Raw genomic sequence first — 24877 nt, forward strand, 5'->3', positions numbered from 1 at the left:
CGGGATTTCCTTTAATTATTTTTTACTCAGCTCTGACGAACTTTATAAGTAGCCAATCGTTCGAATCGAGTCACGTTTGGTGCGAAATATGACGAAGATCGGTCTGAATTTCTAGATTTTTCTGGAGAACAGAGGCAAACAAATTTGTGTGACCGGTATTTGATTAATGTATTGCAAGAAAAAGTAATATCTTTATGATATGAATCAATATTTTATGAACGGTAATATTAGTTGAATCTTATAAGTTTGATCCGTAAATTTAACACATATATCCCAGTATATATAGGGTGTTCTGTTGATGGACAGACAAACGTGGATGTCAGATAATCGCTCACCGTATCTGACGTTATCATTACTTACGCATCACCCCTGCAGCTATATCAAAATTAAATTGTGAACATATCTATATTAATTCACTGTTTCTAAATAACAACTGATAAAATTTCGGTTCAAACTCAATAATTTAACAAATATTATTGTTTATAAAAATATTTGCTGATATTATTTTATATCGCTTTTACATGAAGCACATTGAAAAAAAAACAGTCACCAATTTCAATCGAGGAATTATAACAGTTTTGCTTGATAGATGACAGAAGAGGTCCCAGTTCAATGATGTTTCTTACAGCAAACTCTGTACAGTTATTTTCAATATTTTCTAAAAAAAACACATTTGCAGGGATAGAATTTTAATTTCATCAGGCTCAGATTTGTGCAATTAATCAAGGTGAGTTATTGCAATTGCGAGACCCAATTCAGTATTCGCTCGTGCTGTACTTTACCGAAATCAACATCAATGGCTTTGAAAATTACAAGATCTTTGAAGTGATATTGGTTCTCAGCCAAAGCGACGGATACGCAACCCGATGTGCATCTGAATTTTCATACAGTTTTGACTCAGCTTTCCCAAATGGAATTTTCACCGGCCCTGTCTCATCGGTGTGATCTGAATTAATTATCGTCAATTCTTTCAATTCTGGACATTAGGAAGAAATTTTCCTTATAATCTCCGAAGAGTTATTCTGCAGTACGAGAAGTTCAGGCCACCCCTTCATTTCTAGCGAGTTCTGTATGTCCTGATACTCAATGTATTTCTCGGTTCCTAATTATGAGTAGCACTGTTTCAGTGTAATTTTCTCCTGATGCACGAAATTTCTGCATAAAGTATCAAAATCAAACGCTGTTATCCGAGTACAAAGAGATTCGAGATTCTTGATTTATCAACCAAAAACTAGAGACTTTTTTGTAGATCTAAACGTCATACAGTCAATTTTTAACACTTTCTTGTGACATCTTCTATGGATGAAACTAATACATTCCAATTCTATCCGGCAAATTCACCATCAACTTCGTCAGGCATATTTCATTAATCTTCAAGGATTTCAGTCAATTAGTTTCGTGTAAGAGCATCAATGCTAACGAAAATTGCGATCAGTTCGCGCGTCAGTAGAAAGACATTCAAATAATAAAAATTATCGACGTCATTTTGACGTCAGGACTTTAGTAACAGCGTTTTATTTACATTATGTCGAATATATCTATAGGAATTTGCTATTTGCAAATAACAACTCTTAAAATTTCGATTCAAACTCAATAACTTAATAAACATTATTGTTTATAAAAATATTCGCCTGATATCATATTATATTGTTTTTACAGAAAGCACATTGAAAAAAACAGTCACCAATTCCAATCGAAGAATTATAACAGTTTTGCTTGATAGATGGCAGAAGAGATCACAGTTATAAATGATGTTTCTTACAGCGTGCTCTGTACAGTTTTCAATATTTTCTGTGGAAAACACATTTTCATCGATGAAATTTTAATTTTATCAGGCTCAGATTTGCGCAATTTATCAGGGCGAATCCAACCGGGTGAAAGGGGTTGATAGACGAGCCCAAGTGGATCAGGAAACAACGTACCAACTTTGGAGTTATGGTGGATAAGCGATTATGGGAAAAAAATGTGTTGAGTTGTAAAAAACAAGAATTTCTAAAGTTTATGAAAGACCTACAAGCTACAAGCTCTGAAAGACTGACAGAGTTCAAAATCGAATAGTCGCCAATTTCTGTGCCAACACCCTTCTAGCTACAATCCAACAGCTTCCGAAATATCGTACAATATACCATTTCTCTTTTCTGGTTCAGTAGAAATTTAGTCATTTGTTCGCAATGCATCACTGTGAATCTGTGTTTGTCGAAGTAGAAATTCGACGAAAATTCGGTTTTTTCGGATACAGATTTTGGTGACAATTCCGTTTTTCAAAAAAAAAAATCGTATAAAGTTACATTACCTCGACCTACAGAATATGTGTATTTAATGGGGATTTATACAAGCGCTGAGAGATATGGGGGGTGAAGTGAAAAATCGAATTGTCGCAAAAACCTATTAAAATTACTTCGACGAACGCAGATTTGTCTGATGTATTACAAATAAACGACTGAATTTCTCCTGAAATAGACGACCAATTTGGTTTATTCTACGCTCTTTCGAAAAGTGGTGGAATGGAGAAGGTTTTGGCCAATTTGACCGATTGTAGCTAGAAGGGTGTTTGCAGAATTGGCAATTAAAAATTTTGACGACAATTCGATTTCAAAGTTCCCCAATCTTTCAGCGCCTCTAGCTCACCATGAAATCGAGATATTTCAATGAAGTCTGTGTGGCTTTATAGGATATATTCCTGCGCTCCCCGAATATGCGCTTAGTGTGCGTGTGGGTCTCTCAGAAGGTTCACAAATCCGGATTTTTTCAGACTTCACGCATTTTCTTTCTATAATAGATTATCCACCATAACTCGAAAACGGTTCGCAGTAGGCTAGGGTTGGTGGGTTATTTTCATTGTACACTTGGGCTCGCCTATCACCCCCTTTCGTTTGGCAGGATAGGTCGGATTCATCCTGTATAAATGAAGTTGCACCACATATATGTAAAATTGCTATACTGTACAGTGCACTTATATCTATGCTACGCCAAATGCCCGAATACAGGTAAATCTTGGGTTTTGCTGGTGAAATCAAGTATTTTATAAAAAAAAACCGAAAAAAACTCCGAAATATGCTCGTGAACGTCAAAATTTTGGGATTTTTCTTAACTAAAATCAATCGATGATAGGTCATCATTTTTTCGGTGATTGAACCCGTGGACGGGATTCTACATATCTGCTATTAATTAATCATCACTTACTACTTAATAATAAATAGTTTTCGATAAATCGATTTTTAACAATCAGAAAGAAACGATGAACCTCTCCGACAATTATGCAACGTATAGATGAAAGGATAGTAAGCGAAGAAAATTGGAAAGAAAGGTCAGTCACATTTCTCTCTCTCTGTGGGAGTCGTACAAGCTGTTGCTGAGTTAGGAGGTTGTCTATTGTGCAGTCTTGTTAGCCGAAGAGAAGCCCGGGTTCATAGGAAAGGGAATGTCTGTCCTTTATAGCTTACCGGTAGTGCACGCGCCCGGGAGGTGTGAGATTGGTGGTTCGATTCCCCTCGGAGGAATGTGACTTTCGTTTCCGATTTTCTTTGCTTGGTGTTCAGTCACCTATAATTCGTTTTAGCGGTTAGTTAAACATTTTGACTTTTCACCAGGTTGCTTTTGTAAATCCTGGGTCTTATCGGTTTCTATGCTTTTACCGCGACACATACTATATACCGCGATAAAATACTATATCAATAGAACCTCCAATGGATGCATTGCAATATATATATATAATTGCAGCCATGGCCGTTCTTTAGGCCGAGTTTACATTAGACCGATACAATTAGCGATAAAACCGTGACATCGACACAGATTGGTAAAAAACACGGCTCCAAGTTTTCTAACCAATTCTTGAGGAAATCTCGGATCGTATCGTTGTATAATCGGTCCAGTGTGAACCTAGCCTTAGAATTGATTGCAAACGTTATTAAATCTTGAGATGCGAACCCAACAGGTAGGTGAAAAGTACGCACACGCCATTTTTTTAGAACAAATCATCCATTAATTAGTTAATGCCTTCATTCCTTGTGCACTGATTTTTTTGTTTGATAATATCAAACAAAAAATGAATGCTATATTATAGTAGTTTGTTTTGCAAAATTTTCAAGACACTTCATCCCTTGAAGTTATATTTTTATGAACAAAACGCATAACGTGTAAGCGATCTCTCTTTCTTTTCCTTCATAATGTTTGGGCCGAAATTTCAACAGATTTCTACATACTCATTTGTCGTTTCACTAAAAGTGGTATCTTCTATATCAGTGTTTCTCAAAGAGGACGAAATCACCCTTGTGCACCACCTGCATGATCTTGGCGTTGGTAGATGGCGTGTTAGGCCGAACACATAGTGAGACGACCACGAGGTACGGGAATGCATATTATCGACTAGCAACAAAAACAACCGTATTGTTTTCTAATACATCTCACATACTCAAACAGCGAAGCAAAGAACACAAATTCAACGAGATGCGCGACTTTAACAATCCTATTTGTTTTCTCCTCGATCTGCTGATTTTCGTTATAGTTTAATAAGTAGTTCGTTTCTCCTTTTTTTTCTTTCCCTTTTCTCTTCTGATGAATGTTCATCTCCACAAATAACCAGTCTTTCGATGAATCTTGTATTGACAAGTGGAGAGGACATTTCTATATGCATTGTGGCCATCTGGTTGGCCTATGTCATTCACGAGCTATTCGTTGATTGTTGACGCCATGTACGGTACCTTTCAACATATATATATACGCTTCAAGGTTGAAGCATTCTATCTGCTTCCATAGTGTAGATGGTGAAGCACTCGTCCGGCAAGCGAGGGACCGGGGTTCGAGTCCCCGTGGGGCCAGTGATGAATTTTCTTCCTTGTAATTTTCATCTCCACAAATAACCAGTCTTTCGATGAATCTTGTATGGCTGGTCTTGATGATGAAGGCGTTAGAAGAGAACTGAAATGGACTAGAGTAGTGGGTTGAGCTAATAAAGCGGTATGATGGCTGGCATATGGGCCATAATTGAGGATATAAGAGTATTCTCAATTATGGCCCATCTTCATCAGTAGCAATCAGTGAAAATACTCCTTATAGAGGGAGTATTCCCACTGTGTACTAGTGATGAAAGAACTTCATACAGTTTCCTTTTGCAATTTTGGGTCAACATACGTCGTCCCTTGTATTGTCTAACCCAAAAGGTAATTTATTTCGTAACTGAGGAGCTTATTTTTAAAACGGAACATTTCCACAATTACTAAATAACATTATAGGTAAAAAACACGTATTTCTCCGGAATGGACTTTTTTACCAAAGTGGAAAATAACCCGACAGGTAGTGAGTGTATCGGAGTATTAGAAGAACATTTAAATATAATGTTTCTTGACGAAAATTCAAGGACGCTATTACCATTTTAATTTTGAAAAAATGCTCCGTTTAAAAAGGAATAGTGGAAATGTTTTATACCTTTTCATTCAAAACTAGAGTTGGTCGAGTCTGAAAAATTTGAACCTGTCGATTTTAGAAAGTTTCACCGCCCCAAGAAAGGTACCATTACTGTCCTCTCATGAGTAACATAAGAAACAAGATCATTTTGCAGTGGAACCTCCTATAACGGACACTCCAGTTAATTGACAGCTCTCTAAACGGATACTTTTTGCGTCGACATCGGATGTGTTTTACTACCCCTTAATGGGCATTCCTTGTTAGCGGATAATATTTCGTTACGTTATCGAGAAGTTCTACTGTAAAATGCGACTTTGAAAGCGCTTACGAAAATTCGCATTTTGAAAACAAATATCTTAACGTAATTAGGACAACCGCTTTGTTATGTTCACTTTTGAATAAAAAACACAGAATTGAATAACAAGATGCTCCTTTTTCGTAAAAACGACCAACTTTACACATAATAATTTCTACCAAAAATATTTAACTTTGTATAAACCCTGTTGCGTAATCCGGCACAGCACATCCCAGACATCCAGAGACCATTGATTATTCGAATTTGGAAAAAAAATGGAAATCTCTATGAATATAAGCTCATCAATTATTCCACTCTGTACATCCTTATAAAGCCTCTCTCAAAAAAAACTACGGACAATTGTTTTTCTCTCTTGAATAAGAAATCAAACTTTCACATTTTGATCTCAATTTCTTTTATTCATAAGCTCTATGACGGAAAAGTCATTTCACAGTAGTTTAACATAATTTTTCTCAAGAATTGAATCAATAAAAATAAAAAAGTAAAAATAGATGATCTGAAAAGTATGGAGACTTTGCTTGTAAAAAGACTTGAAAAGCAAGAGATCGTTGCATTTGCATATTTATACATGACTTCTATATAAAGGCACATTCGAAAACTTGTAATGCAAGTGGTTTTCAATATGCGTCATAACATTTGTTACATCTTAAGAGAAGTGCAAAAATCTGGCGTTTGAAATCTGAAGGTGTGACTATCAAAGGTGTTGCATATAGCAGATCAGCTACTATGTAGAAATTATCTATTAGTGATAGTGTTGGAGTGAATTGGGAGATGTAAAGTCACATCAGCTTGGATGGATAGAGATATTTTTCTCTTAGTATCAAACCAGGAATTGTCTGTGCACCAAATTTCAAGATGCTTATCAATTCCTTAATCAAAGGACTTTGTTCATCGCCATTTGCAGTTCAGCGTTTGAAAAACCACGCGACGTAGACCTGTTCTAGAGCAAAACGACAAAAATGATTGTTAGACTTGGGCAAGAAAATACATGGATTGTAATCGCAGAAAAAACCAGACACGCCTCCACGTGTAAGAAACCTATACCATATAGGAAAAATTAGTTCCCACTCCGGGAATCGAGCCCTTGCTTCCTGGGTGAGAGCCAGGTATCCTAACTATTAGACCACGTGGGAGACCCACCCGAAACGACAAATGTATTATTCTGTTATTTTCCGTGATTCAAAAAAACTTCAATATCGGTGACCGGTTATTATTGGCATTCAGATCCAACGGAACAACATGCGTTTTTTTTTGGAGGGTTGTGAGGTAGCAAAGATCCAAAGACTGTCAGGACATTTTCAGAACCTCTCTTCTTCCAATTGTGAACGTGATAAGGCGACTTGCTTGGCTCGAAAGGACAATCACCCTATTCACGCATCTACATCCACCTGTGCATGGATTTCTCAATATCAGGTGCATATGATGGAATTACTTGCATTGAGTCAGACCTAAATCCAATGGAAAACCATTGGGGTCTATTATCACGTGATATTTATACCCACAGTCGTCAGTTTTCAGGTATTACTGTTACGACGATTATGACAAATAATTTTGTTCTGACGATTACGAGATGTCACTGGCGTTTACTGAATTACTATTCGAAACACGGATCTACAGTTTTTTATAGATCATGCTGCATTTCTCAAACACATTAAAGTAGGAGAGTGAGAGAGGAGTAATATATGTTATTCAGATATAAACTGAGCCCTTAGGGACCGTTCAAGTATTACGTCATCATCGATGGGGGGGGGGGAGGGGGTTTCCGATTTGTTGACTTTGATGACAAGGGGGAGGGGGGTTTGGATAATGATTACGTCATCAACCAACCTTTATGAACATATGAGTTGGATTCAGAGGGGCAGAGCTGATGACGGAATTTTGCTGACAAGGGGGGGGGGGGTCAAAAATGGCTAAAAATTTGCTTTCGTAATACTTGAACGGCCCCTTGCCAATATAAAAGCCATCCTCTCACTTACCCTCAAACGATCTATTAGGAACGCCATCGAGACACACAGAAGTCTTACGCTTGTCACTCTTCTACATGAAAATCAATGCTGCTGAAGTCACTAATTTTGTGTCACTGCTCTCATAATAATGACAAGATTTCATCCTGTATTTGGAAAAAAAATTCCCATTATCCGCAAAATTTAGATTTCGTGACTGAATTATTTTTCTCACGAATGCGTACTTGCCGCTGTGGTGGTCGAGTGGTTATAGTGCCGGACTCGTGATGCGAGGATCCGGGTTCGAACCCCACAGTGGTGGTCGGCTGAAGTTGGTTTTCTGTGGTTCCCAACTTCAAGGCGCAAATGCGAGCCGATCTCCCCGTTAAAAAGTCTCGCCACAGAGAGCAACAGTCCTACAACGGTAAATCATTCAACCATAACACTTCACTCATAGTTAGTAAAACTGGGGGGGGGGGCAGATGACAGCACTACACATAACAAGCACTACACATAACAAGCATTACACAGAAACAAACTTTACGTCAGGTTGCACTACACGTACACGCACATTCCCGCATGTACCGATTCGTTGGGGGGGGGTGGTTCCGCGGGGGGGGGGGGTGCATGTGTGGTGTAGCAGTAGTAGGTAGGGGCTCGGGGATCCATGATGTTCTTAAGTCAGCCACCTCGTTGGGCAATTTGCCTGTTGTGGCGTTGTATTTGTATTTGTTGTATTTGTATTTGTATTTTCGGAGACACACAAACTCAATAGCAACGAAAATCCTTCATCACAGACTAACACAATGGTGCATAAAGAACTATATCTCCACACATTTTTCATTTATTTGAAAAATTATGTTTTGGCAAACCTAGAATTCAAGATATACGGAAGACTGGATGTTGTGAAGATATTTATTATTTGAGATGTTAATTTTTTAAGGAAGGAAAAAACTCATCTCTGCCTCTACCGGGAGTCGAACCCGGGTCCCTCGATTGCCGGACGAGTGCTCTGACCACTAAGCTACAGAGGATTTAGAGATTTTCCTTCGCTAGAGCGTATATGTTAAAAAATTAACATCTCAAATAATAAATATCTTCACAACATCCAGTCTTCCGTATATCTTGTATTAACAAGTGGAGAGCGACATTCATGTCATATAAACCTAGAATTGTTACCTATAGTATGCATAAGTATTGGCCTAATTTCGTCTACACGTTCTTTTAAAAAAATGTAGTTTCTCTCGTCAATCCTTCACAATTTTATTCAGCACTCTTCTCACTCTAGTGCATTGCGGAAGCTTTTGCCTAATTTTGGTTTTATGTTGTTGGCGTTGTAGCAATTTTTTCGCGGTCTCATTTGAATTCAAGTTCAATTTTAAATTTTATTTTAGCTTCCATTAGTTTATAATGTTGGAATATTAAAATATGACATCGAAATTTAAACTTTGTTTTTATTCCATTTTCTCAGGTTTTTGCATTATTTCCTCAAGCGACGGAAGAGGTCCAGTACTGAGGATCGAGCCGCCATCTCGCGTTGAGTTCTCGAGTATATCGGGGACCGAGCTCCGCTGTGCTGCAGATGGTTCGCCAGCACCGAGGGTCCATTGGCAAATGAAGAAAGGACCTCCGGCTACTGACGTAACCGGACTCAGATACCAAAGAAACTACAAAGAAGGCAGCACTTTGGTGTTCCCTCCTTTTTCCAGGGGCGAGTACAAGCAAGAAATACACGATGCCGTTTACCAGTGCGTTGCCTCGAATGACTTTGGATCCGTTTCGAGCAGAGAAGTGCACGTCAAAGCGGGTATGTAAACCCACTGGTAACAATTAAAATTTTACTTTGATGAATTTATTACCTCTGAAACAACACTTTACAGTAAATTCAAAATAAAATGTATAAAAAAATATGCTCCCGGCCGACGCATATTTTTCACAGGCGCGCAATGGTAAAATATTCAAAAACATTACACTTCACTCACAATTCGAAAAATTTGTGGTAGATGGCAGCACGATAACAAGCAGTAAACAGGAACAAGCTTCCCGTTAGGTTCACAACCCGGACCGCAGAGGAAAATGGATGAGGTGCAGGTAGTAGTAGTAGTAGTAAATGCAATAGTTGGAAAAAGTTTCATAGTTAGATAAACTGATTGCAGGTGGCAGCACTACACACAACGAGCATTACACACAAACAAACTTCACGGTAATTTCAAAACACGTACACACACACACACTCCAACATGCACTAATTCGTTAGAAGTTCCACAGCACAGAGGACTATAGACGAGTTGCACGTGTGGTTTAGTAGCAGTAGTTAATTCAATATAGTTAACTAGTGCAATTCATAAGGTCGGGTCTGACAGATAACAAACAGAAAGCAGAAACGATGCTTTTCATCTCAAAACAAAATGTTGAAGTTGATAATTTAGTAACAGAGTATTCGCTTTTCTTTTTTGGGTATTCTCAGAAATCAAAGCTTGTATAATCTAATCATCCTCCTAATTAGTTGCAAGCTGTTGCTCGAGAAAAGAAAAAAAAACACAATTATGTTTTTTATCTGTGGAAAATTAGGTTACACTTATTCAAATAATCGAATTTACGCTATCGAAAATTTACACGAAACTGGAAACACGGAAATCTCTATGTAAAAGTATAATTTCTCTGTGATACATTTTATTGCATTTCAAACAGCAGCATTAAATTTTCTAACTTATTTTTGTGTTGATAAATTGAATACATCAACGATAGCTATTAAATGTAATGGCAACAATGTTTTCAATTTATTTATAACGCAAAGAATTGTTAAAAAGCAAAGAATGTTAACGCAAAGAAATGTTAGAATTAATAACTTTAATATTTAACTTCTTAACTTTATAATATTATTGTAACATTAAAAATGCATACAGGATTGAAACGTAAGTCCGTTTCACTTGAAATAACTCGTAAACCGTTAGCTATACTAGCATACTTTCAATTAGAAAAAGTATTTACATAAACAATGTGCACCTGTCAGATTTGTCATTTATTTTACTAAGAGCCGTATATACATCTACCGAGATTTTTTAAATGTTCTGCTGTTCTCTAACTTCCAGTCAAAAAGTTTTTACTCCTAAGCCCAATAAAAATTATTTCGTATTTTCAATGGCAATATTCGCTAAGTTAATTGAATTCAAAATCGCTACAAACGAGGGAAAAGACGACATTCAAAGCGTAGTGTATGTCATACGTTAGTTTATGCGGTTATTTTCATGCGGTTAGGTTATGCGCTCATTTTCAGTGATTTTTGAATTCAAATAAAATCTCAATGAACATTGCACTTAGAAACACGGAGTTTTTTGCTAGGCGCAGGGGCGACAGGGCAATAATGTTATAATTGGAAGTTACAGAACGGGGGAACCATTTAAAAAAATCTCGGCACATACGCGGCTGTTTGTAAAATAGATGATGCATCGAAGGTAGTCACACTATTTAAATACTTTTACTAATCGAAAGTATGTTTCTATAGCCAACGGTTTGCGAGTTATTTGAGGTGATACGGACTTGAGTTTTGAACCTATATATACAACCTTATTTGATTTTGCAATACGTTTTTGAGCTTAAATAGCCTACGCTGTATTTTCGCGCAAATTAGATTTTAGCACAAAAGGTTTTCACATCTTCTTCGGTGCCCTTCTGCCTTAGCACTTCAAGTAAATTTTTTTGACGGCTAAAATAGACGACATACACGAAAACTTTGACGATCACTTATCACCGCTTTCGGAAAATTTTATCTATTTTCCAAAATTGAATATAATTATCTAGAGTGGCGTTACATAACTAAGCTCATTCACGTTCTTTTGATTCACATTTCTGGAGAGTACGTGACTGACTATTCAGGAGTATGCTAAAAATAATCCGCAATTGTTTTTAGTATGGTCATAATATATGTATATAAACCCCATCAGTTATTGCAAGTTTGCTACCTGATGGTCAAGTCGTAGGCCATGATATCAGCTATGTTTTGGCCAGGGATGCGTACTATCACTCGTTATCCTAGATAGATCACATATATCTCTTGGGAAAACACAAATATTGCGTTAATACAAGGGGGCAAGTTTCCTACGTATTTTAGAAATTAAACACACGCATGACTCGTGATGTCGTTTTTGTTCAAGGGAACTAAGCGCGAGTCAGACTCGGGCTCAACTTTTAGCTATAAAATGGCTGAAATACATATGTTCCCCGTGTTTTCAAACTTAATATATAATCTTCTAGTTCAAAAAAGGAAAAAAATATATATAGATGGCAACAGTCAATGGATGTAGCTTGTAACTTTATGAAATGATGTAGAAGTAAATGTAGTTGAAACACATTTGTCTTGCTATTCCTAGGTAAGGTAGCCATGTTTGTTAATGACAAGATGATATTTTTTTTAATGAAAACCAATTTTAGATACTTAAAAACATTTGGATGAGTTTTTATTCAGAATTGTTTGAAATTTTATGTTAAAAAATGATGTTTTCTTATGAGGAACATTTTTCAAACGCTAAAACATACTTCTTTTAGTTATTTCACATTAAATATTAATTATAAGTACCTTTAAATAACTGCTATATTATGAAAGAAAAGTGTTTGGAATTTCTAACTAAAAGAAACTGTTGAGATGTATATATTTCAAGTATTTCTAAAAAAATCATGAAAAGTGCCAAAAACCCTTAGTCCACAGGGACAAACATAGCTCAGACCCGAACTGAATTATTTTCTTCAGTTTAATTATTCAGTTAATATTATGTGGTCACCATTCATGTCAGGTCAAGTTCATTTCAGCATACGCACAACCTGTTTCCAATGTGTTTTTGAAAGTTTTCAAAAATTTGAGCATTAGAGATGTATGGAAACTTTATACTGGCATTAGGATAGGATATTTAACCAAAATTATATGTGAAAATTTGAAATGAATTTGATAGTTAATTTTAATGATTATTTTTACCGATATTTCGACTAGAGCACAATTTTTCACCACGTTAGAGTGTATGATACTCCTTAAATTCTCAAATTTCCATTTTGTTTTGATTATTATTTCAATTTAAAGTGGTTTTGCCAAAAACCACGCTATGAATTACAGATTTATAAGTGATAGGAGCATACAAATAATAAAGAGGATGCTTTGCACACATATAAAGCTACACCATTCAACGGTTTGTGCATTTTAATTTCTCCGTAAAAGTAAAAGTAATTAAAAAGTGTCAAATAAATGATAATGCAGACACCTATATAATATCGAAGAAATCGTTTTTCAAACGTGTGTGTATTTTGAACATTTTTTTTTTTTTTACTTCTAAAGAACGTATTCTATTATCCACGAAGAAATATCAATTCATCATGAAAAACATGCTGCATTACATAATGCCCCTGTCACTGCGCCCAACTACACCGAAATATCAGATGGCGATATCATGTTAATACGCCCATATATATACAAATATTTTTCTTCAATATTTTATCTTCTCGTCAAAAAAAGCGTACCTACACATGCATTGAAAAAAAAAAAAAATAATAATATGTTGTTTCTACATGTAAAAAAGGAAAAACTTTCTTACGGAAGCATGTGACGCATCTTTAAGGAAATGAGACATCGTTCCGCTATTTTATTTTTTCCTATTCATATTTATTGCTCTTTCTTCTTTTTTTTCCCCCGATGACATCTTTGAGATCCGGTTCAATGCTTCGAGAAGTGAATGAAATAACAAAAAAATATATATAAGAATAAATTTTGAGTGAAAAGATGAACCATGTGTTATAAAACTTGCAGTCATCTGAAGAATCAACAAAGATATGAAGTCACGCTTCAGGGAAAAAAGCATATTTCATCACAAGTCTTGGTCCCGCTTTTTCACTTTCTTGGCTGTTTTTTCCCTCAGCAAAAAAAAAAAAAAAAAATAGGAATGAAATAGTGAAGAGAAAAGCGGGAAAAAACAGTAGCTGTATTTATTTCGGGGAAAAAAAAACAGGAGTGGCTTTCTCGTCCGCGTTTCTCTAAATTAATCATGGACCATGAACAAGAGCAAAATAAAAACAATATATATATATATATCTGAAAGGAAAAATTTCTAAGAAAACTTTTGTTACACCTTTCGTTGTTATGGGCATCAAGAGAGTACTTTTTTTGTTCTTTCAGCAGTATTTTTTACGCGAATGAATGCCCTTGGTTCACGTGATCGTATACATCACCATCCAAGCTTTATTTTTATAATGCACCCATGACTATTCTTCTTTTTTTTCATTAGTTTTAATACTTTTGCTAAACGTTAGCTATTACTTTGAAAGAAAAAAATAACGTAAATACTTTTAGTTTGAGAGGAAACTGCACAAGGGTAGGGAGAATAGAGTATTTAAAGTGTTTTCTTCTTGAAGGATTTTATTTCTTCCTAATTTTTGTCTTTTATCTGTAAATTAAAATTTCGACACAAGTAGTTATTAAATTTGACTATTAAGTGATAATTAAATATTCTATCCACCGAATCGAAGTTTGATTTCGTGTGTTGATTAATGAATTTTCGGCTTACTGTCATGCAACACTATGCTAAAGCGTTTTACTATTATTATTTTTTAAGTTATTTTCGTCCATGTTTTTATAGATAATCTGCATTTATTGGGAATCAAATAGATTAATATGAAGATTATAGTATTCTATTAAAATTTTTATTCCACTAAAATTAAAAAAATTTCTTTTTGTTATCATATTTATTTTATTTAAAATTTTATTATTTTTCAAATTATAGTCTTTTTTCAGTTTGTAAACAGAAATTTATATGGTGTCCCATAAATTGTTTAAAAATTCATAAAGATGGAAGGAATTGAAAAATTTGAATGCGGTTTGCGAAAAAGTTATTCCCACGAAGGGATTTTTTTCTTGTTTTTGAACAAGGAAAAAAACAAGCTCAAAGTTATATCGATAGAAGACGCTAGTCACCAATACGGCAAGAGTGATTACAACCTTTCTTCAATCTCTTCTATGTCGGAAGCGTTCGTAAAGCCTCAGCCGGCGATTCGTGGCTGAGCGATATTCAACAATGTCAACATCAGAATGTAAATCTTATGTAAGGAAATATTCAGAGAAATAAACTGTTAATCATACACCCTAATTATATAGAACTCGGATTTGCATATATCGTTATTTACTTTGATGTAGCGCCCTTTTTCTTTCATTCTTTCAAATCGAGCACAATTCAGGTCTATCGCCATCTACGGGCAATTTATACTACGGAAGTGTGTGTGCCTAACAGTCTAAGTGCGTATCTAGTGTTGCGTCCGATTTTTCAGTGCTGTCATCTATATTTCGGAAGTGAAGTGTAATGATTCAATTACATTTGCACACTTTGTAGGGCTGTTGGTCTCTGTGGCGAGTCTTTTTAAAGGGGAGATCGGAATCACATGAAACCAACTACAGCCAACCACCACTGTGACGACGGTGGGGTCCGAGCCTGTAGCGCCAGGTCGCTTTTTCAACAAAAACTTAATTTTTTTCTCACTTCTACCACAAACAATATTTTACTTTATGAGAACAATATTTCTGTCAAACGCATTCAAACATGCCAAGTCCTTCAATTCCAATGAATTTTTGAACTATTAATGAATTTATGGGAACCCAACAAAAAACTCATGAATTAGTAAAATATTGTAGAGCATCAGCTATCCGAATACCGATCAACCGGAAGCGTTCCTGTCTGCGAATTCAAATTTGCGCGTCATGTAGAAATTCCACTAGCGGCCGTTAGTGGCCGCTAGTGCTTTTAGTTTGAAAAGGAAAAAGAAAATTTTTGGACTTCTTTTCCTAAACTGCAGGCCTACTTTAATGGCCATTTTGAACTAGTCAAACTAGACTAGTCAGTTCGTTCTGTGTATTTGTAAGACATGTGGTACAAAATATATACAATTGTGTTTACTATCATTGTTTCTCTGTTTCATATTGCTCCTATGACACATTGATACAATTTGTTTTCCCCATGAATGATTGGTTATCCGAAATCGCAGTTAACCGAACACCCTCAGTCCTCAATTGTCTGGGATAGTCGATGCTTCCATTTTTTCGTCACGTTTAATATTACGTTTCAGGAAAGCACATTCCATGATTAAATAATACTATAATTAGAAATTATTAACAAAGTCATCCTTCTTTTTTATGTAAAATATATGTCGAAATAAAGATAAACTGTGCTTGTCCTCAATATGTAAGATATGGAAATGTGTCACCTTGAATTGGATGGAGGGGATTAAAAAAATATTATTTTTACTACGAAATCAATGGTTTTTAAATTTTTAACGAAAAAAACTCATCATATATTTCATTGATTTTTTTCCACTACTACATATTGTTTTATATAATCATATCGGATTATATTTCTAAAAATTCCTCGGAATATCTCGTAAAAAATATACACAGAGAGAGAGAGATTTCTTTTTAATATACATACGGTGCGCTTTTTCATCGATGTTTTTCATTCCTTGCTTATTTTAACTTAGCTCCAAATCCTATTCTAAATAAAACACTATATGCATATCAGCTGCTTTATAAAAGATTTCGTTTTTTTTTTTGGTTATTGATTTTTTCTTACTTCACTGAGAAAACGCATTGAATTCCTTTAGGTATAAGGAAATGGAGACATAGCATCTCAGAAAGTAATTTCAAGCTTCTGCTATTTTTGTTCCACCTTTATTTTATTTTTATCTACTGAATAAGATGATGCTTTCTTGGTAAAAATCTCAGAGTACAGCAGAACTTTTTCTACTTCTCTTTCTTTTCCAATCATATTTCGTTTTCCCTCAGCGTAACTTTCTGTGGAATTGATCGCCAAGCAATATTACTCAAGTCTCGTTCTCATCGGACGAAATTCAATACTGAAGTTACTTCCTTCTTTTCTTTTATCAATCTCAAGTACATGATATAACAAAGTGAATCCCTATTTAGAATAAGAAAGAAAGAGAAAAGACTATTATAACCAGTCCCAAAATCACATCTTTCTTTCCAAGTTATTGATTTTGTAAATTGAAGTTTGGGTATTATTTCGATTTTGCTGTGTTGCGTTCTATGCGAATACTGAAATTGTGTAAGGTATAGTCAAATGGGGTAGTTGTGTCAGCTGGTTTGGAATTTTCATTATTACGATTACATGAGTCATTGTTGTATTAATGGTTTCCATACGTGATGCATACAGCACTACAAATTGTATTATAATATATAGAGTCGAACCAAAACAGCTGAACCGTCTAACGTTAAGTCAGTTTTGAAATCACGATGGATATTCTCCAGTCCTGATTTTGGGTCAAAGTAAAGCAAGCTACGGAATACCAACACAAATAAGTTATTTAAAACCCTTAAAACTTTGACCTATTTCATACGTTCGTTGTGGTGAGACACATTTTAACACACACATCTATATTTATTATTTATTATCATATATTTATTTATATGTAACTATATTACGTATATTTACTACTATATATTTACGTATATTTATTATTTTACAAAATTTGATTTCCTTTAAATATTAACTGAATTACGACGGATTACAATATGGTAGCAATATGTTGGAAAAGCAGTATATTTGGTACACCTCCACATACTTTCGGCTAGACTCACTTATCCCGTATTGCGGGTAAACCAGTAGTGATTAACCAGGGTTGTACTCGGTGCAGAAGAAGTCGGACATAATTGACAAAACACTTGATTTGCAAGTTAGTCAATAACAGCTCTTAAAAGCTAAATCTCCAACTAAATTTAAGGAAAATTACTCTGCGGATGATTTTCTAGTATATGCAGCTTTTGCATTTGTACATGCAACCTTTAATTACAACCTTTTAATTTTTTTTTCTTTTACAATATCGATTCAATTACATTAATTCCTTTCACTAACAGGGATACCAAAAGAGAAATGTTTCGGTTTCTACAAAGTTTAGCACAATTAGTGAACGAACAAGAGAAACGTTTTTATATCGATTAATTCACGTTCGTGTGAAAACAATTTTTCGTTCACAGTATTTGGATTTTCCATTTGTCAAATTCGTAAGCAAGCTACTCATAAGAGCCTATATTTCTCTCATTATTCTTTTTTTTCGCCCTACAAATGCCAAATATATATCGAAAATTTTACAAACACATTTTTTCCACTATTGTATTCATTAGCTACATGACAAAAAGCAAGTTTTGGACACACAACTAGCGTTAGAGGAAATATATATAACTCAGAGACGTACATACATTATTGAGGACGTCAATGCTTGAATGAGGTTCCCGAATTTGTCTCGACAATTTTATTCTTTTATTTCCTACTACTACTATTATTATTACTACTATATCGCAATATATTCTTTTATTCTCTTACCTCGTTGTTCTGTAACAATTGTTCGAATAGACTTTGCTTTCATATTCGATTGGCACGAAATGTCACGAAACTGCCTCCACGTGTTCACAAGACATGAAAAAGAATGGAAGAAAAAAAGGTGGAAAAAAATACAGGAGAGAAATTCAGGAGGGACACCGTCAGGAATAAAACGGAAACAGATAAATCGAAGTAGCAGCTGTTACCTTCGTGCATTGTCATGCCTCACTTTGGCCTTTAGTGCACGCTATCATGTTTCTCATAAGTGTTCCATTTAGAACGCATTAAACTCAACAACTTTATTCGACTTGCCAGCCATTGTGTCCGTGTTCTCGTGGTTAATGATGCTAAGACCTAATGTCGAATGTTTGTTAAGTCACCAACCATTGTTATCAGTACTTACTGGATAGGCTGCCATCATGTCCACGGGTTCGATCCCAAGGAAAGATAGTTCTTTCCCTATCGAAGCTGAGGTGCCCCCCCCCCCCCACTGACAGATGCTCCTCAATACGCTATCGCCAGAAGACCCTCTGTCCTAGACGAGGACAGAAGTATATGACACATGAATTTCTTTTCTCAGAAAGATTTCCAACCCAACTTAATCAGTAGTAAATTGCTGTATGACTATATGACCGAAGTTGGCGTGCAATAAAATAGTAGTAGTACGTACTGAATATTCTCTATCTTGACTTATACCTCGTTAATCAAAGAACTTCTCGACACCTGATTCTATTGTGTGATCTTCAAGTAAAATACGTTAATACTGGCACCCTGAATACCCGTTCTTGCCTGTGCTTTCTCTATGCCCAGAGCATTAACCTCTTCTCACTTAAGGTCGAGAAAGATCGTGCTAGATGAGCTGAAAGAAATACTTTCGAGCAGTGTTTCCCAACCTGTGGTCCACGGATCATTTTCATTTACTATGATTGCAATGAATGACGTATTTGCCGTGATGAATTGTATCTTACTCAAATTTATGATATGCAAATTAAAAAAAAAAAATTTACATTTTATGGGAGGGTAGCATCAAAATTGATCTTCTGACGGTACAGGGGGGGTCCGCGGATGGTCGATCTCTACCACACCTGGCCAACGGAATATTGGCCTTCACTACAGAGGATCCGTGACCTCAAAAAGGTGTTGAAACACGGTTTTAGATCTCTATCTGTCTTTTTTCTTCTCATTTTCGCGAGGTTAATTGGTAACCCTACGAACGGAATTCGACTTTCTTCTCTTAATTGATAAAATATGGAAAACCTACTCCACTAACCTTCCCCCTTTATCTTTTACATTTTAATAAAAATATATTAGTTTCTGAAATAAATCACTGGTACTCCAAGAAAACATCGTTTAAGTTTGTTTCCATCAGCCCGCATCTAAAGGGTTTAGTAAGCATTAATCCGTTAACTCCTAACGTCATATGTATAGGACAATTATATTTTAATCACATATTTATCCAGAAAATGCGTGTGATTGGTCATTTTTTGCATTCATTTATGTGCCAACATCACTTAGATTGTCTCCATTCTGTTTCCAACCAGTTTGTATCAAATTCTGTGTCAAGTGTTTGGCTTTTCCATTTTTAAGTATAACTAGCTAAATTTATTTTTACCGAAAAATAAATACAGCTACTGTTTTTTCCCCTCTTTTCTTCACTATTTCTGAATCCTATAAATTATAAAAACTAACATGGTTGTAAAAGCTTACATGGTATAAAGCAAACAATTTATTTGCTATCCTATAAAAAGACGCTGGGCGTTAACCACTTTACATACTGTAGTGACAGACATTACCCAGGCTCTGTCCTATGGTACTTTACATACTGGCTTTTGGCTACAAATTTGGACAATATGCAAGTGAATTAGCAGAGATACGTTTCCAAAAGTTGTATTATTGGTAATACTGTATATAGGGAATGAAAGGAAAAAAACCTGAGGGGGGGAGATTTTCCATTCTTCCCCCCCCCCTTTTCCAGCCACACTGGGGGGCGGGTACAACGGGTACCTGGCGTTCTCCATATGAATGTCCGACGTGAATCAGACAGCAAGCTAAACCCGGACTCGTCGGAAAACATCACACAAGCCCACTGTGACGATGTCCACATTGCATGTTCTCTACTCCAGGATAATCGCTGCTGACAGTGAGTTGCCGTGAGCGGAACACATCTGACAGGCCTGCGAGCATATAGACCAATATCTCCCAAACGTCTGTACACGGTTTGCCTTGAAATTGTGGTAACCGTGGCTGCAGATAGCTGACGAGACAGGTCGGATGCTGTGCTCCGTCTGCTTCTTTTGGCAGTTACTGCCAAATACCGGTCTTCATTCGGCGTTGTAACTCGGGGGCGACCTGTACTGTAACGTCTACTGACATTTCCGTTATCTTGGAATCGTTGCCAGAGCCTAGAGATGACACTTTGGGTAATTCCAAGTTACTCGGATACTTCCATCTGAGTACGCCCACATTCCAGGCGGCCGATAATTCTATCACGTAAAAAATCATCCACATGCGTCCTCTGTGTCATAACTATTCGCTTATGGCACTGAGCGCCTTACAGAACTCTTGTGAACAATTTCACTTCTTTGTCATCATTCCTTATATACCCTCCTCTTACACTCTCGTCATTGTTACGTACTATCGGCATCATCTGGTGGCTTCGTGAAATTTGCATATCATTCTTGCAGATGTGTGTGATAATTCTACAGGTGAAATTTTTACTTTAGATTTCGATTTCCGTGCGATTCTGAATTATCCTTAATTTATGGACATGAGTGTAGTTAGTACTGTTTAGTACCTTTAATTGAGGGAAAATTGTTTCACGGAAAAAATCTGAAAATAACAAATATTAGACTGTTTGTTTCCAAATGCGCACAACATACTCACAGCATTTTCCGGCATGCCCTGACATAAATAACCGATTCTTCAAAGGAATTAAGGAAAGCGAGTTTCTGTAATGCTGAGGCTGAGGTGAACTCGGAAAGGAAATTTTGCTGTCCTCGTAGGGAGGGAGAGAACCATTCTAATGTCACCACCTGGTGCTACTTGATTGAGGTGAGAGACGCTCCATACTCTTCACTTCAGCGCTTCTTGTCTCTGTGCGTTTTCTAAATAAAACAAAGTCTCGTCTCTCGTGGTGTATTGGTGATGCATTTGCCCGGATCACAAGAGGACCGAGATTTGTTTGACGGCGGTGACAGCAAACCTTTCTGTCTGAGTTCACCTAGGTGAAATATCCAAAAAAAAATATCCCTTTGATACATTTTTGGTGGAGAAAGGGAAAAATAATTTATTCTCTCTAAGAAGGAACGTTTATGAGGAGCGTGTGCGATATCAGTATAGCACGCGAATGTCATCGATCTGTATTCTGTATTTTCCAATTAATACTGGTTTTTTTTTCAAGTTTTAAGTTTATTAAAAAACACAATTCTTATAAATTTTATATCATTATAATTACAACACTGAAATATACAGATAGGGACTTAACGAGAGAATGAAAAGAGAGAGGGAAAAAAATATAAAAACATTCAATATTACTTTAATCCGTATATTTTTCCTTTTGAGACCGTAGAATTTCATGATAAACAGGAATTATTTATTTTCGCCATTCTCTAAATTCCCAATTTTCAATAAATTATTCAAATTGTTTTCCTTTTCATTTCATAAGCTTCTCTTAATCCCCATTCTTTCTTTGCTATCATAATTCTTTGACAATAAGGGTAAACAACAATTTTTTTTTTCATTTATTTTACGAATGGAAGTTTATTTTTCTTGAAATAGAATACAATATCAAATATCAGAAAGAACAATATCAGTGAAATTCTTTTATTTTGATGTACATTTTTTATATTGCTATAGCAATTTTATATGTATGAAATGCATTTTTTGTTTGTGAAATATCTGTCAATGCACTAATATCTTCAATTATTGTGTTACAAATTTTTTACTATTGACGAATTTGACAGTAATTTATGAGTGGGAAGGAATTAAATTGTAAAATGTCTGTTGACTTATATGCTGAGATATTCAACAATCATCGCATATACACCGAGCATTTTCCCCCCCGCTAAAGTTATTGATAATTTTTTAATGTTGATATATGCATATATACAGGGTGTCCTATAAGTGCTAATACAATGAGAAATTTGTTGTCCTATTGTTTGACCCCAATAGAAGAAAAATATCCCATGTTTATAATTGCAATATTGACTGAGATATTTTAATTCAAACATCGGAGAAAAGTTGGGAAATAACAGCAAAAGCTAACGGCCAATGATCTTTTCTATCATCTACGCTACCCTCTCCCAACTTTCTCTTTTGTTGGAATCGGAGAAGACAGAGCAACAACTTTTTTATTGGAAATGAGCACGGGGGGACCGTATAGAAATATAGATTTTTTTTTTTTTTTTTTTTGTGATACGCTGAAATTTCACTCTCAAAACTGGTACAGAGTAATTTTTAAACGCCTTTTAAGCATTTTTTAAATTGAATCTATACCTCTATGATGGATGGCTTATGAGATAAAGGCCGCATTAGTACTTACAGGACACCCTTTATAAGTTAAGTGATAGAATTTAAATACATTTTAAATTAAAGATTAAATACTAAAAAAAGCAGGTTTTTTTTTAAATACAGTAATTTAAAATTGTAAGCTTACACACCAATATATCATCGATACGCTTTCGAAAACAATCATTTTCTTGACGTGGAATCCTACTCACAATTATATATTAATTAAAATTTCGTTTAAGGTAAAATTCAAAATTCAAGTCAAAAGAGAAATCGTTGATTACTAAAAATATAAAAATAGTAATTACTAAGAAATACAAAAATGCTTAATGGATGTCTATGTATAAAAAAAATTCAATTTTCTACCACAGCTATCGCTATAGATTATAATAAGGCTTGTTATTTTTTTTTTATTTGTATTACTTATCATACTAATTCCCGGTAAATGAGCCACTTTGATGGTGAAGTCACATCCATAGGAATAATGTGCGAAGAAAAAAAAATCCGTTTGCGAATGCAGCAGTAATTTTCATCCGAGAACCTGAGAACTTTTAATATTTAAACAAAAAAATACAGAAAAAACAGAAATTTGTACATATCAATTTATCACCTAAGTTTTCTTTCAGAATTTTATATTCATAAGTGATTAAACATTACAAATTATCCTGAGTAGAAAATTAATATTAAAAAAAAAATCATAAATCATTTGAAATTCACCTGAAGGCAATGTTTGAAAAACAGCTATTAAATAGGCCGTAACTTATAATTTTCCGCAAGAACAAAAAATTAACTTCTATAGCAACCACATAACCTGGGGCTTTATTGCGGAAAAATGCAGTAATTTTAATTGAAATGTAATAGATTATAATGTGTCTGATATACTGGTTCATGCATTATTTGAAGCTCTAAAACTCGAATAAATAACACTATTAGTGACGGAAATATTCTTACGGGGTTTCAGATTATCTGAAATTAGATACGCGTTGATGTAAACACAATCAAATATTAAAATTTCCAAAGAAACCTAGTCTGTCTAATGATTGCAGAAAAAATATTAATTATAATTTGCTCACCATTATTGATTCTGAAATTTTTTTTATTATTACGAGAAAACGGAGCGTGCAATTTTAAATTTAATAGTTACTTTTTCCAAGGATTAGTTCCAGAAGAAACAAAGAATAATTAATAAGAAGTTGAAATTCTATTCATGAAATGGTATTGAAAAATGAGGTTCATACCTTCCGGGCTATTATGTCGCGTTCCAGGCTTCATTGAAGCAGACTTTTCATCCACTACTGCGGCGCCCATATTCAGTGAAGTTTTCAAAAAGCAAGGAGACGAAACGGGTCGATTCGTCTCTTTGCTTGTCGAAAACTGCACTGAAGATGACCAATACAGTAGTGGACGAAACGCCTGCTTTGAAGAAGCCCGGAACATGGCATAGCAGCCTCTCTGAAAGGTGAGAAATTTATTATAAACACCGGCCGTGAAAGCCTGCCTTCTCTTTTAGTACTGAAAAGGTTACAGATTGCATTTACTCCTGATAAGTTTTACTCATCATTCGTTTTCAAAAGATACATGTCATTGTCTTTCATTTTATGAACAATGTGGAAGTGTTTCAGAATAATATGCATTGAAAGTATTTATCATAGAATACATTTTCTGTAAATGAAATCTCTTGATATGATAGGCTTTTCTTTTCAAGTGACAGACTGTATTTTTTTTTTTTTTTGCATCTGGTTAAAAAATGTGATGATTTGCTAAACAGCCATATACAGTCGTCCAGCTAAATGGAGTGACGGAAAACCTGATACCCCGCTTAGAGGATAAAATCCTCTAAGAACCAAAATTTTTACCATAAAAACAATTTTAAACATGTGTATTGGAATTCACATCATAAATATAAATACTGTACATACCGTACTGTACAGTTTACTGTACATATCAATCACATTATGTTGATTGATTACTGAAGCAATTCGATATAAAGTAAACTATATGGGAGTTAAAATTTACAAATCTATAATCAGTGTTTTGTAATGCCAAATTTATCTTCAGTGCATTTAATTATTTTAATTTTTTTTTCTTTATTCAGCCCATAGAGAGCGCTAACTTTTGAAATAAAAGAAAAAATCTGCACAAATGCCATGGCTTCGTGGCATAAGACATTGCATGATCTTCATGGAAACTTAATGTAACATTAACTTATAATTGTGTGGTTGTAAAATTGTAAGTTTTGAATGCAAGTAATAATAAAAAAACTCAAATTGCCAAACAGCATGGCATTTCTCAAGCTCTGGTATCAGCATTACAATAAATGTGAATGAAATTGAAGAACATCTGAGAAAGGA

At 35.1% G+C, this 24877-nt stretch overlaps 1 protein-coding gene across 1 annotated transcript in view; it reads left to right on the forward strand.

Annotated features, from left to right (window-relative positions):
* The window catches only part of LOC149082964 (cell adhesion molecule Dscam1-like), a 148451-nt gene that overhangs the window by 30588 nt on the left and 92986 nt on the right, over positions 1–24877 (forward strand). Inside the window, exon 2 of the mRNA XM_089236011.1 lies at positions 9134–9469. Within this exon, the coding sequence (XP_089092137.1) occupies positions 9134–9469 (336 nt within the window). The remainder of the gene's footprint in view (positions 1–9133; positions 9470–24877) is intronic.

Source organism: Pholcus phalangioides, unplaced genomic scaffold (genome assembly GCF_987345545.1).
Source record: "Pholcus phalangioides strain wild (caught in Gottingen) unplaced genomic scaffold, Ppha-v1.0 ptg000009l_1, whole genome shotgun sequence".
In the NCBI taxonomy this organism is placed as follows: Eukaryota; Metazoa; Arthropoda; class Arachnida; order Araneae; family Pholcidae; genus Pholcus; species Pholcus phalangioides.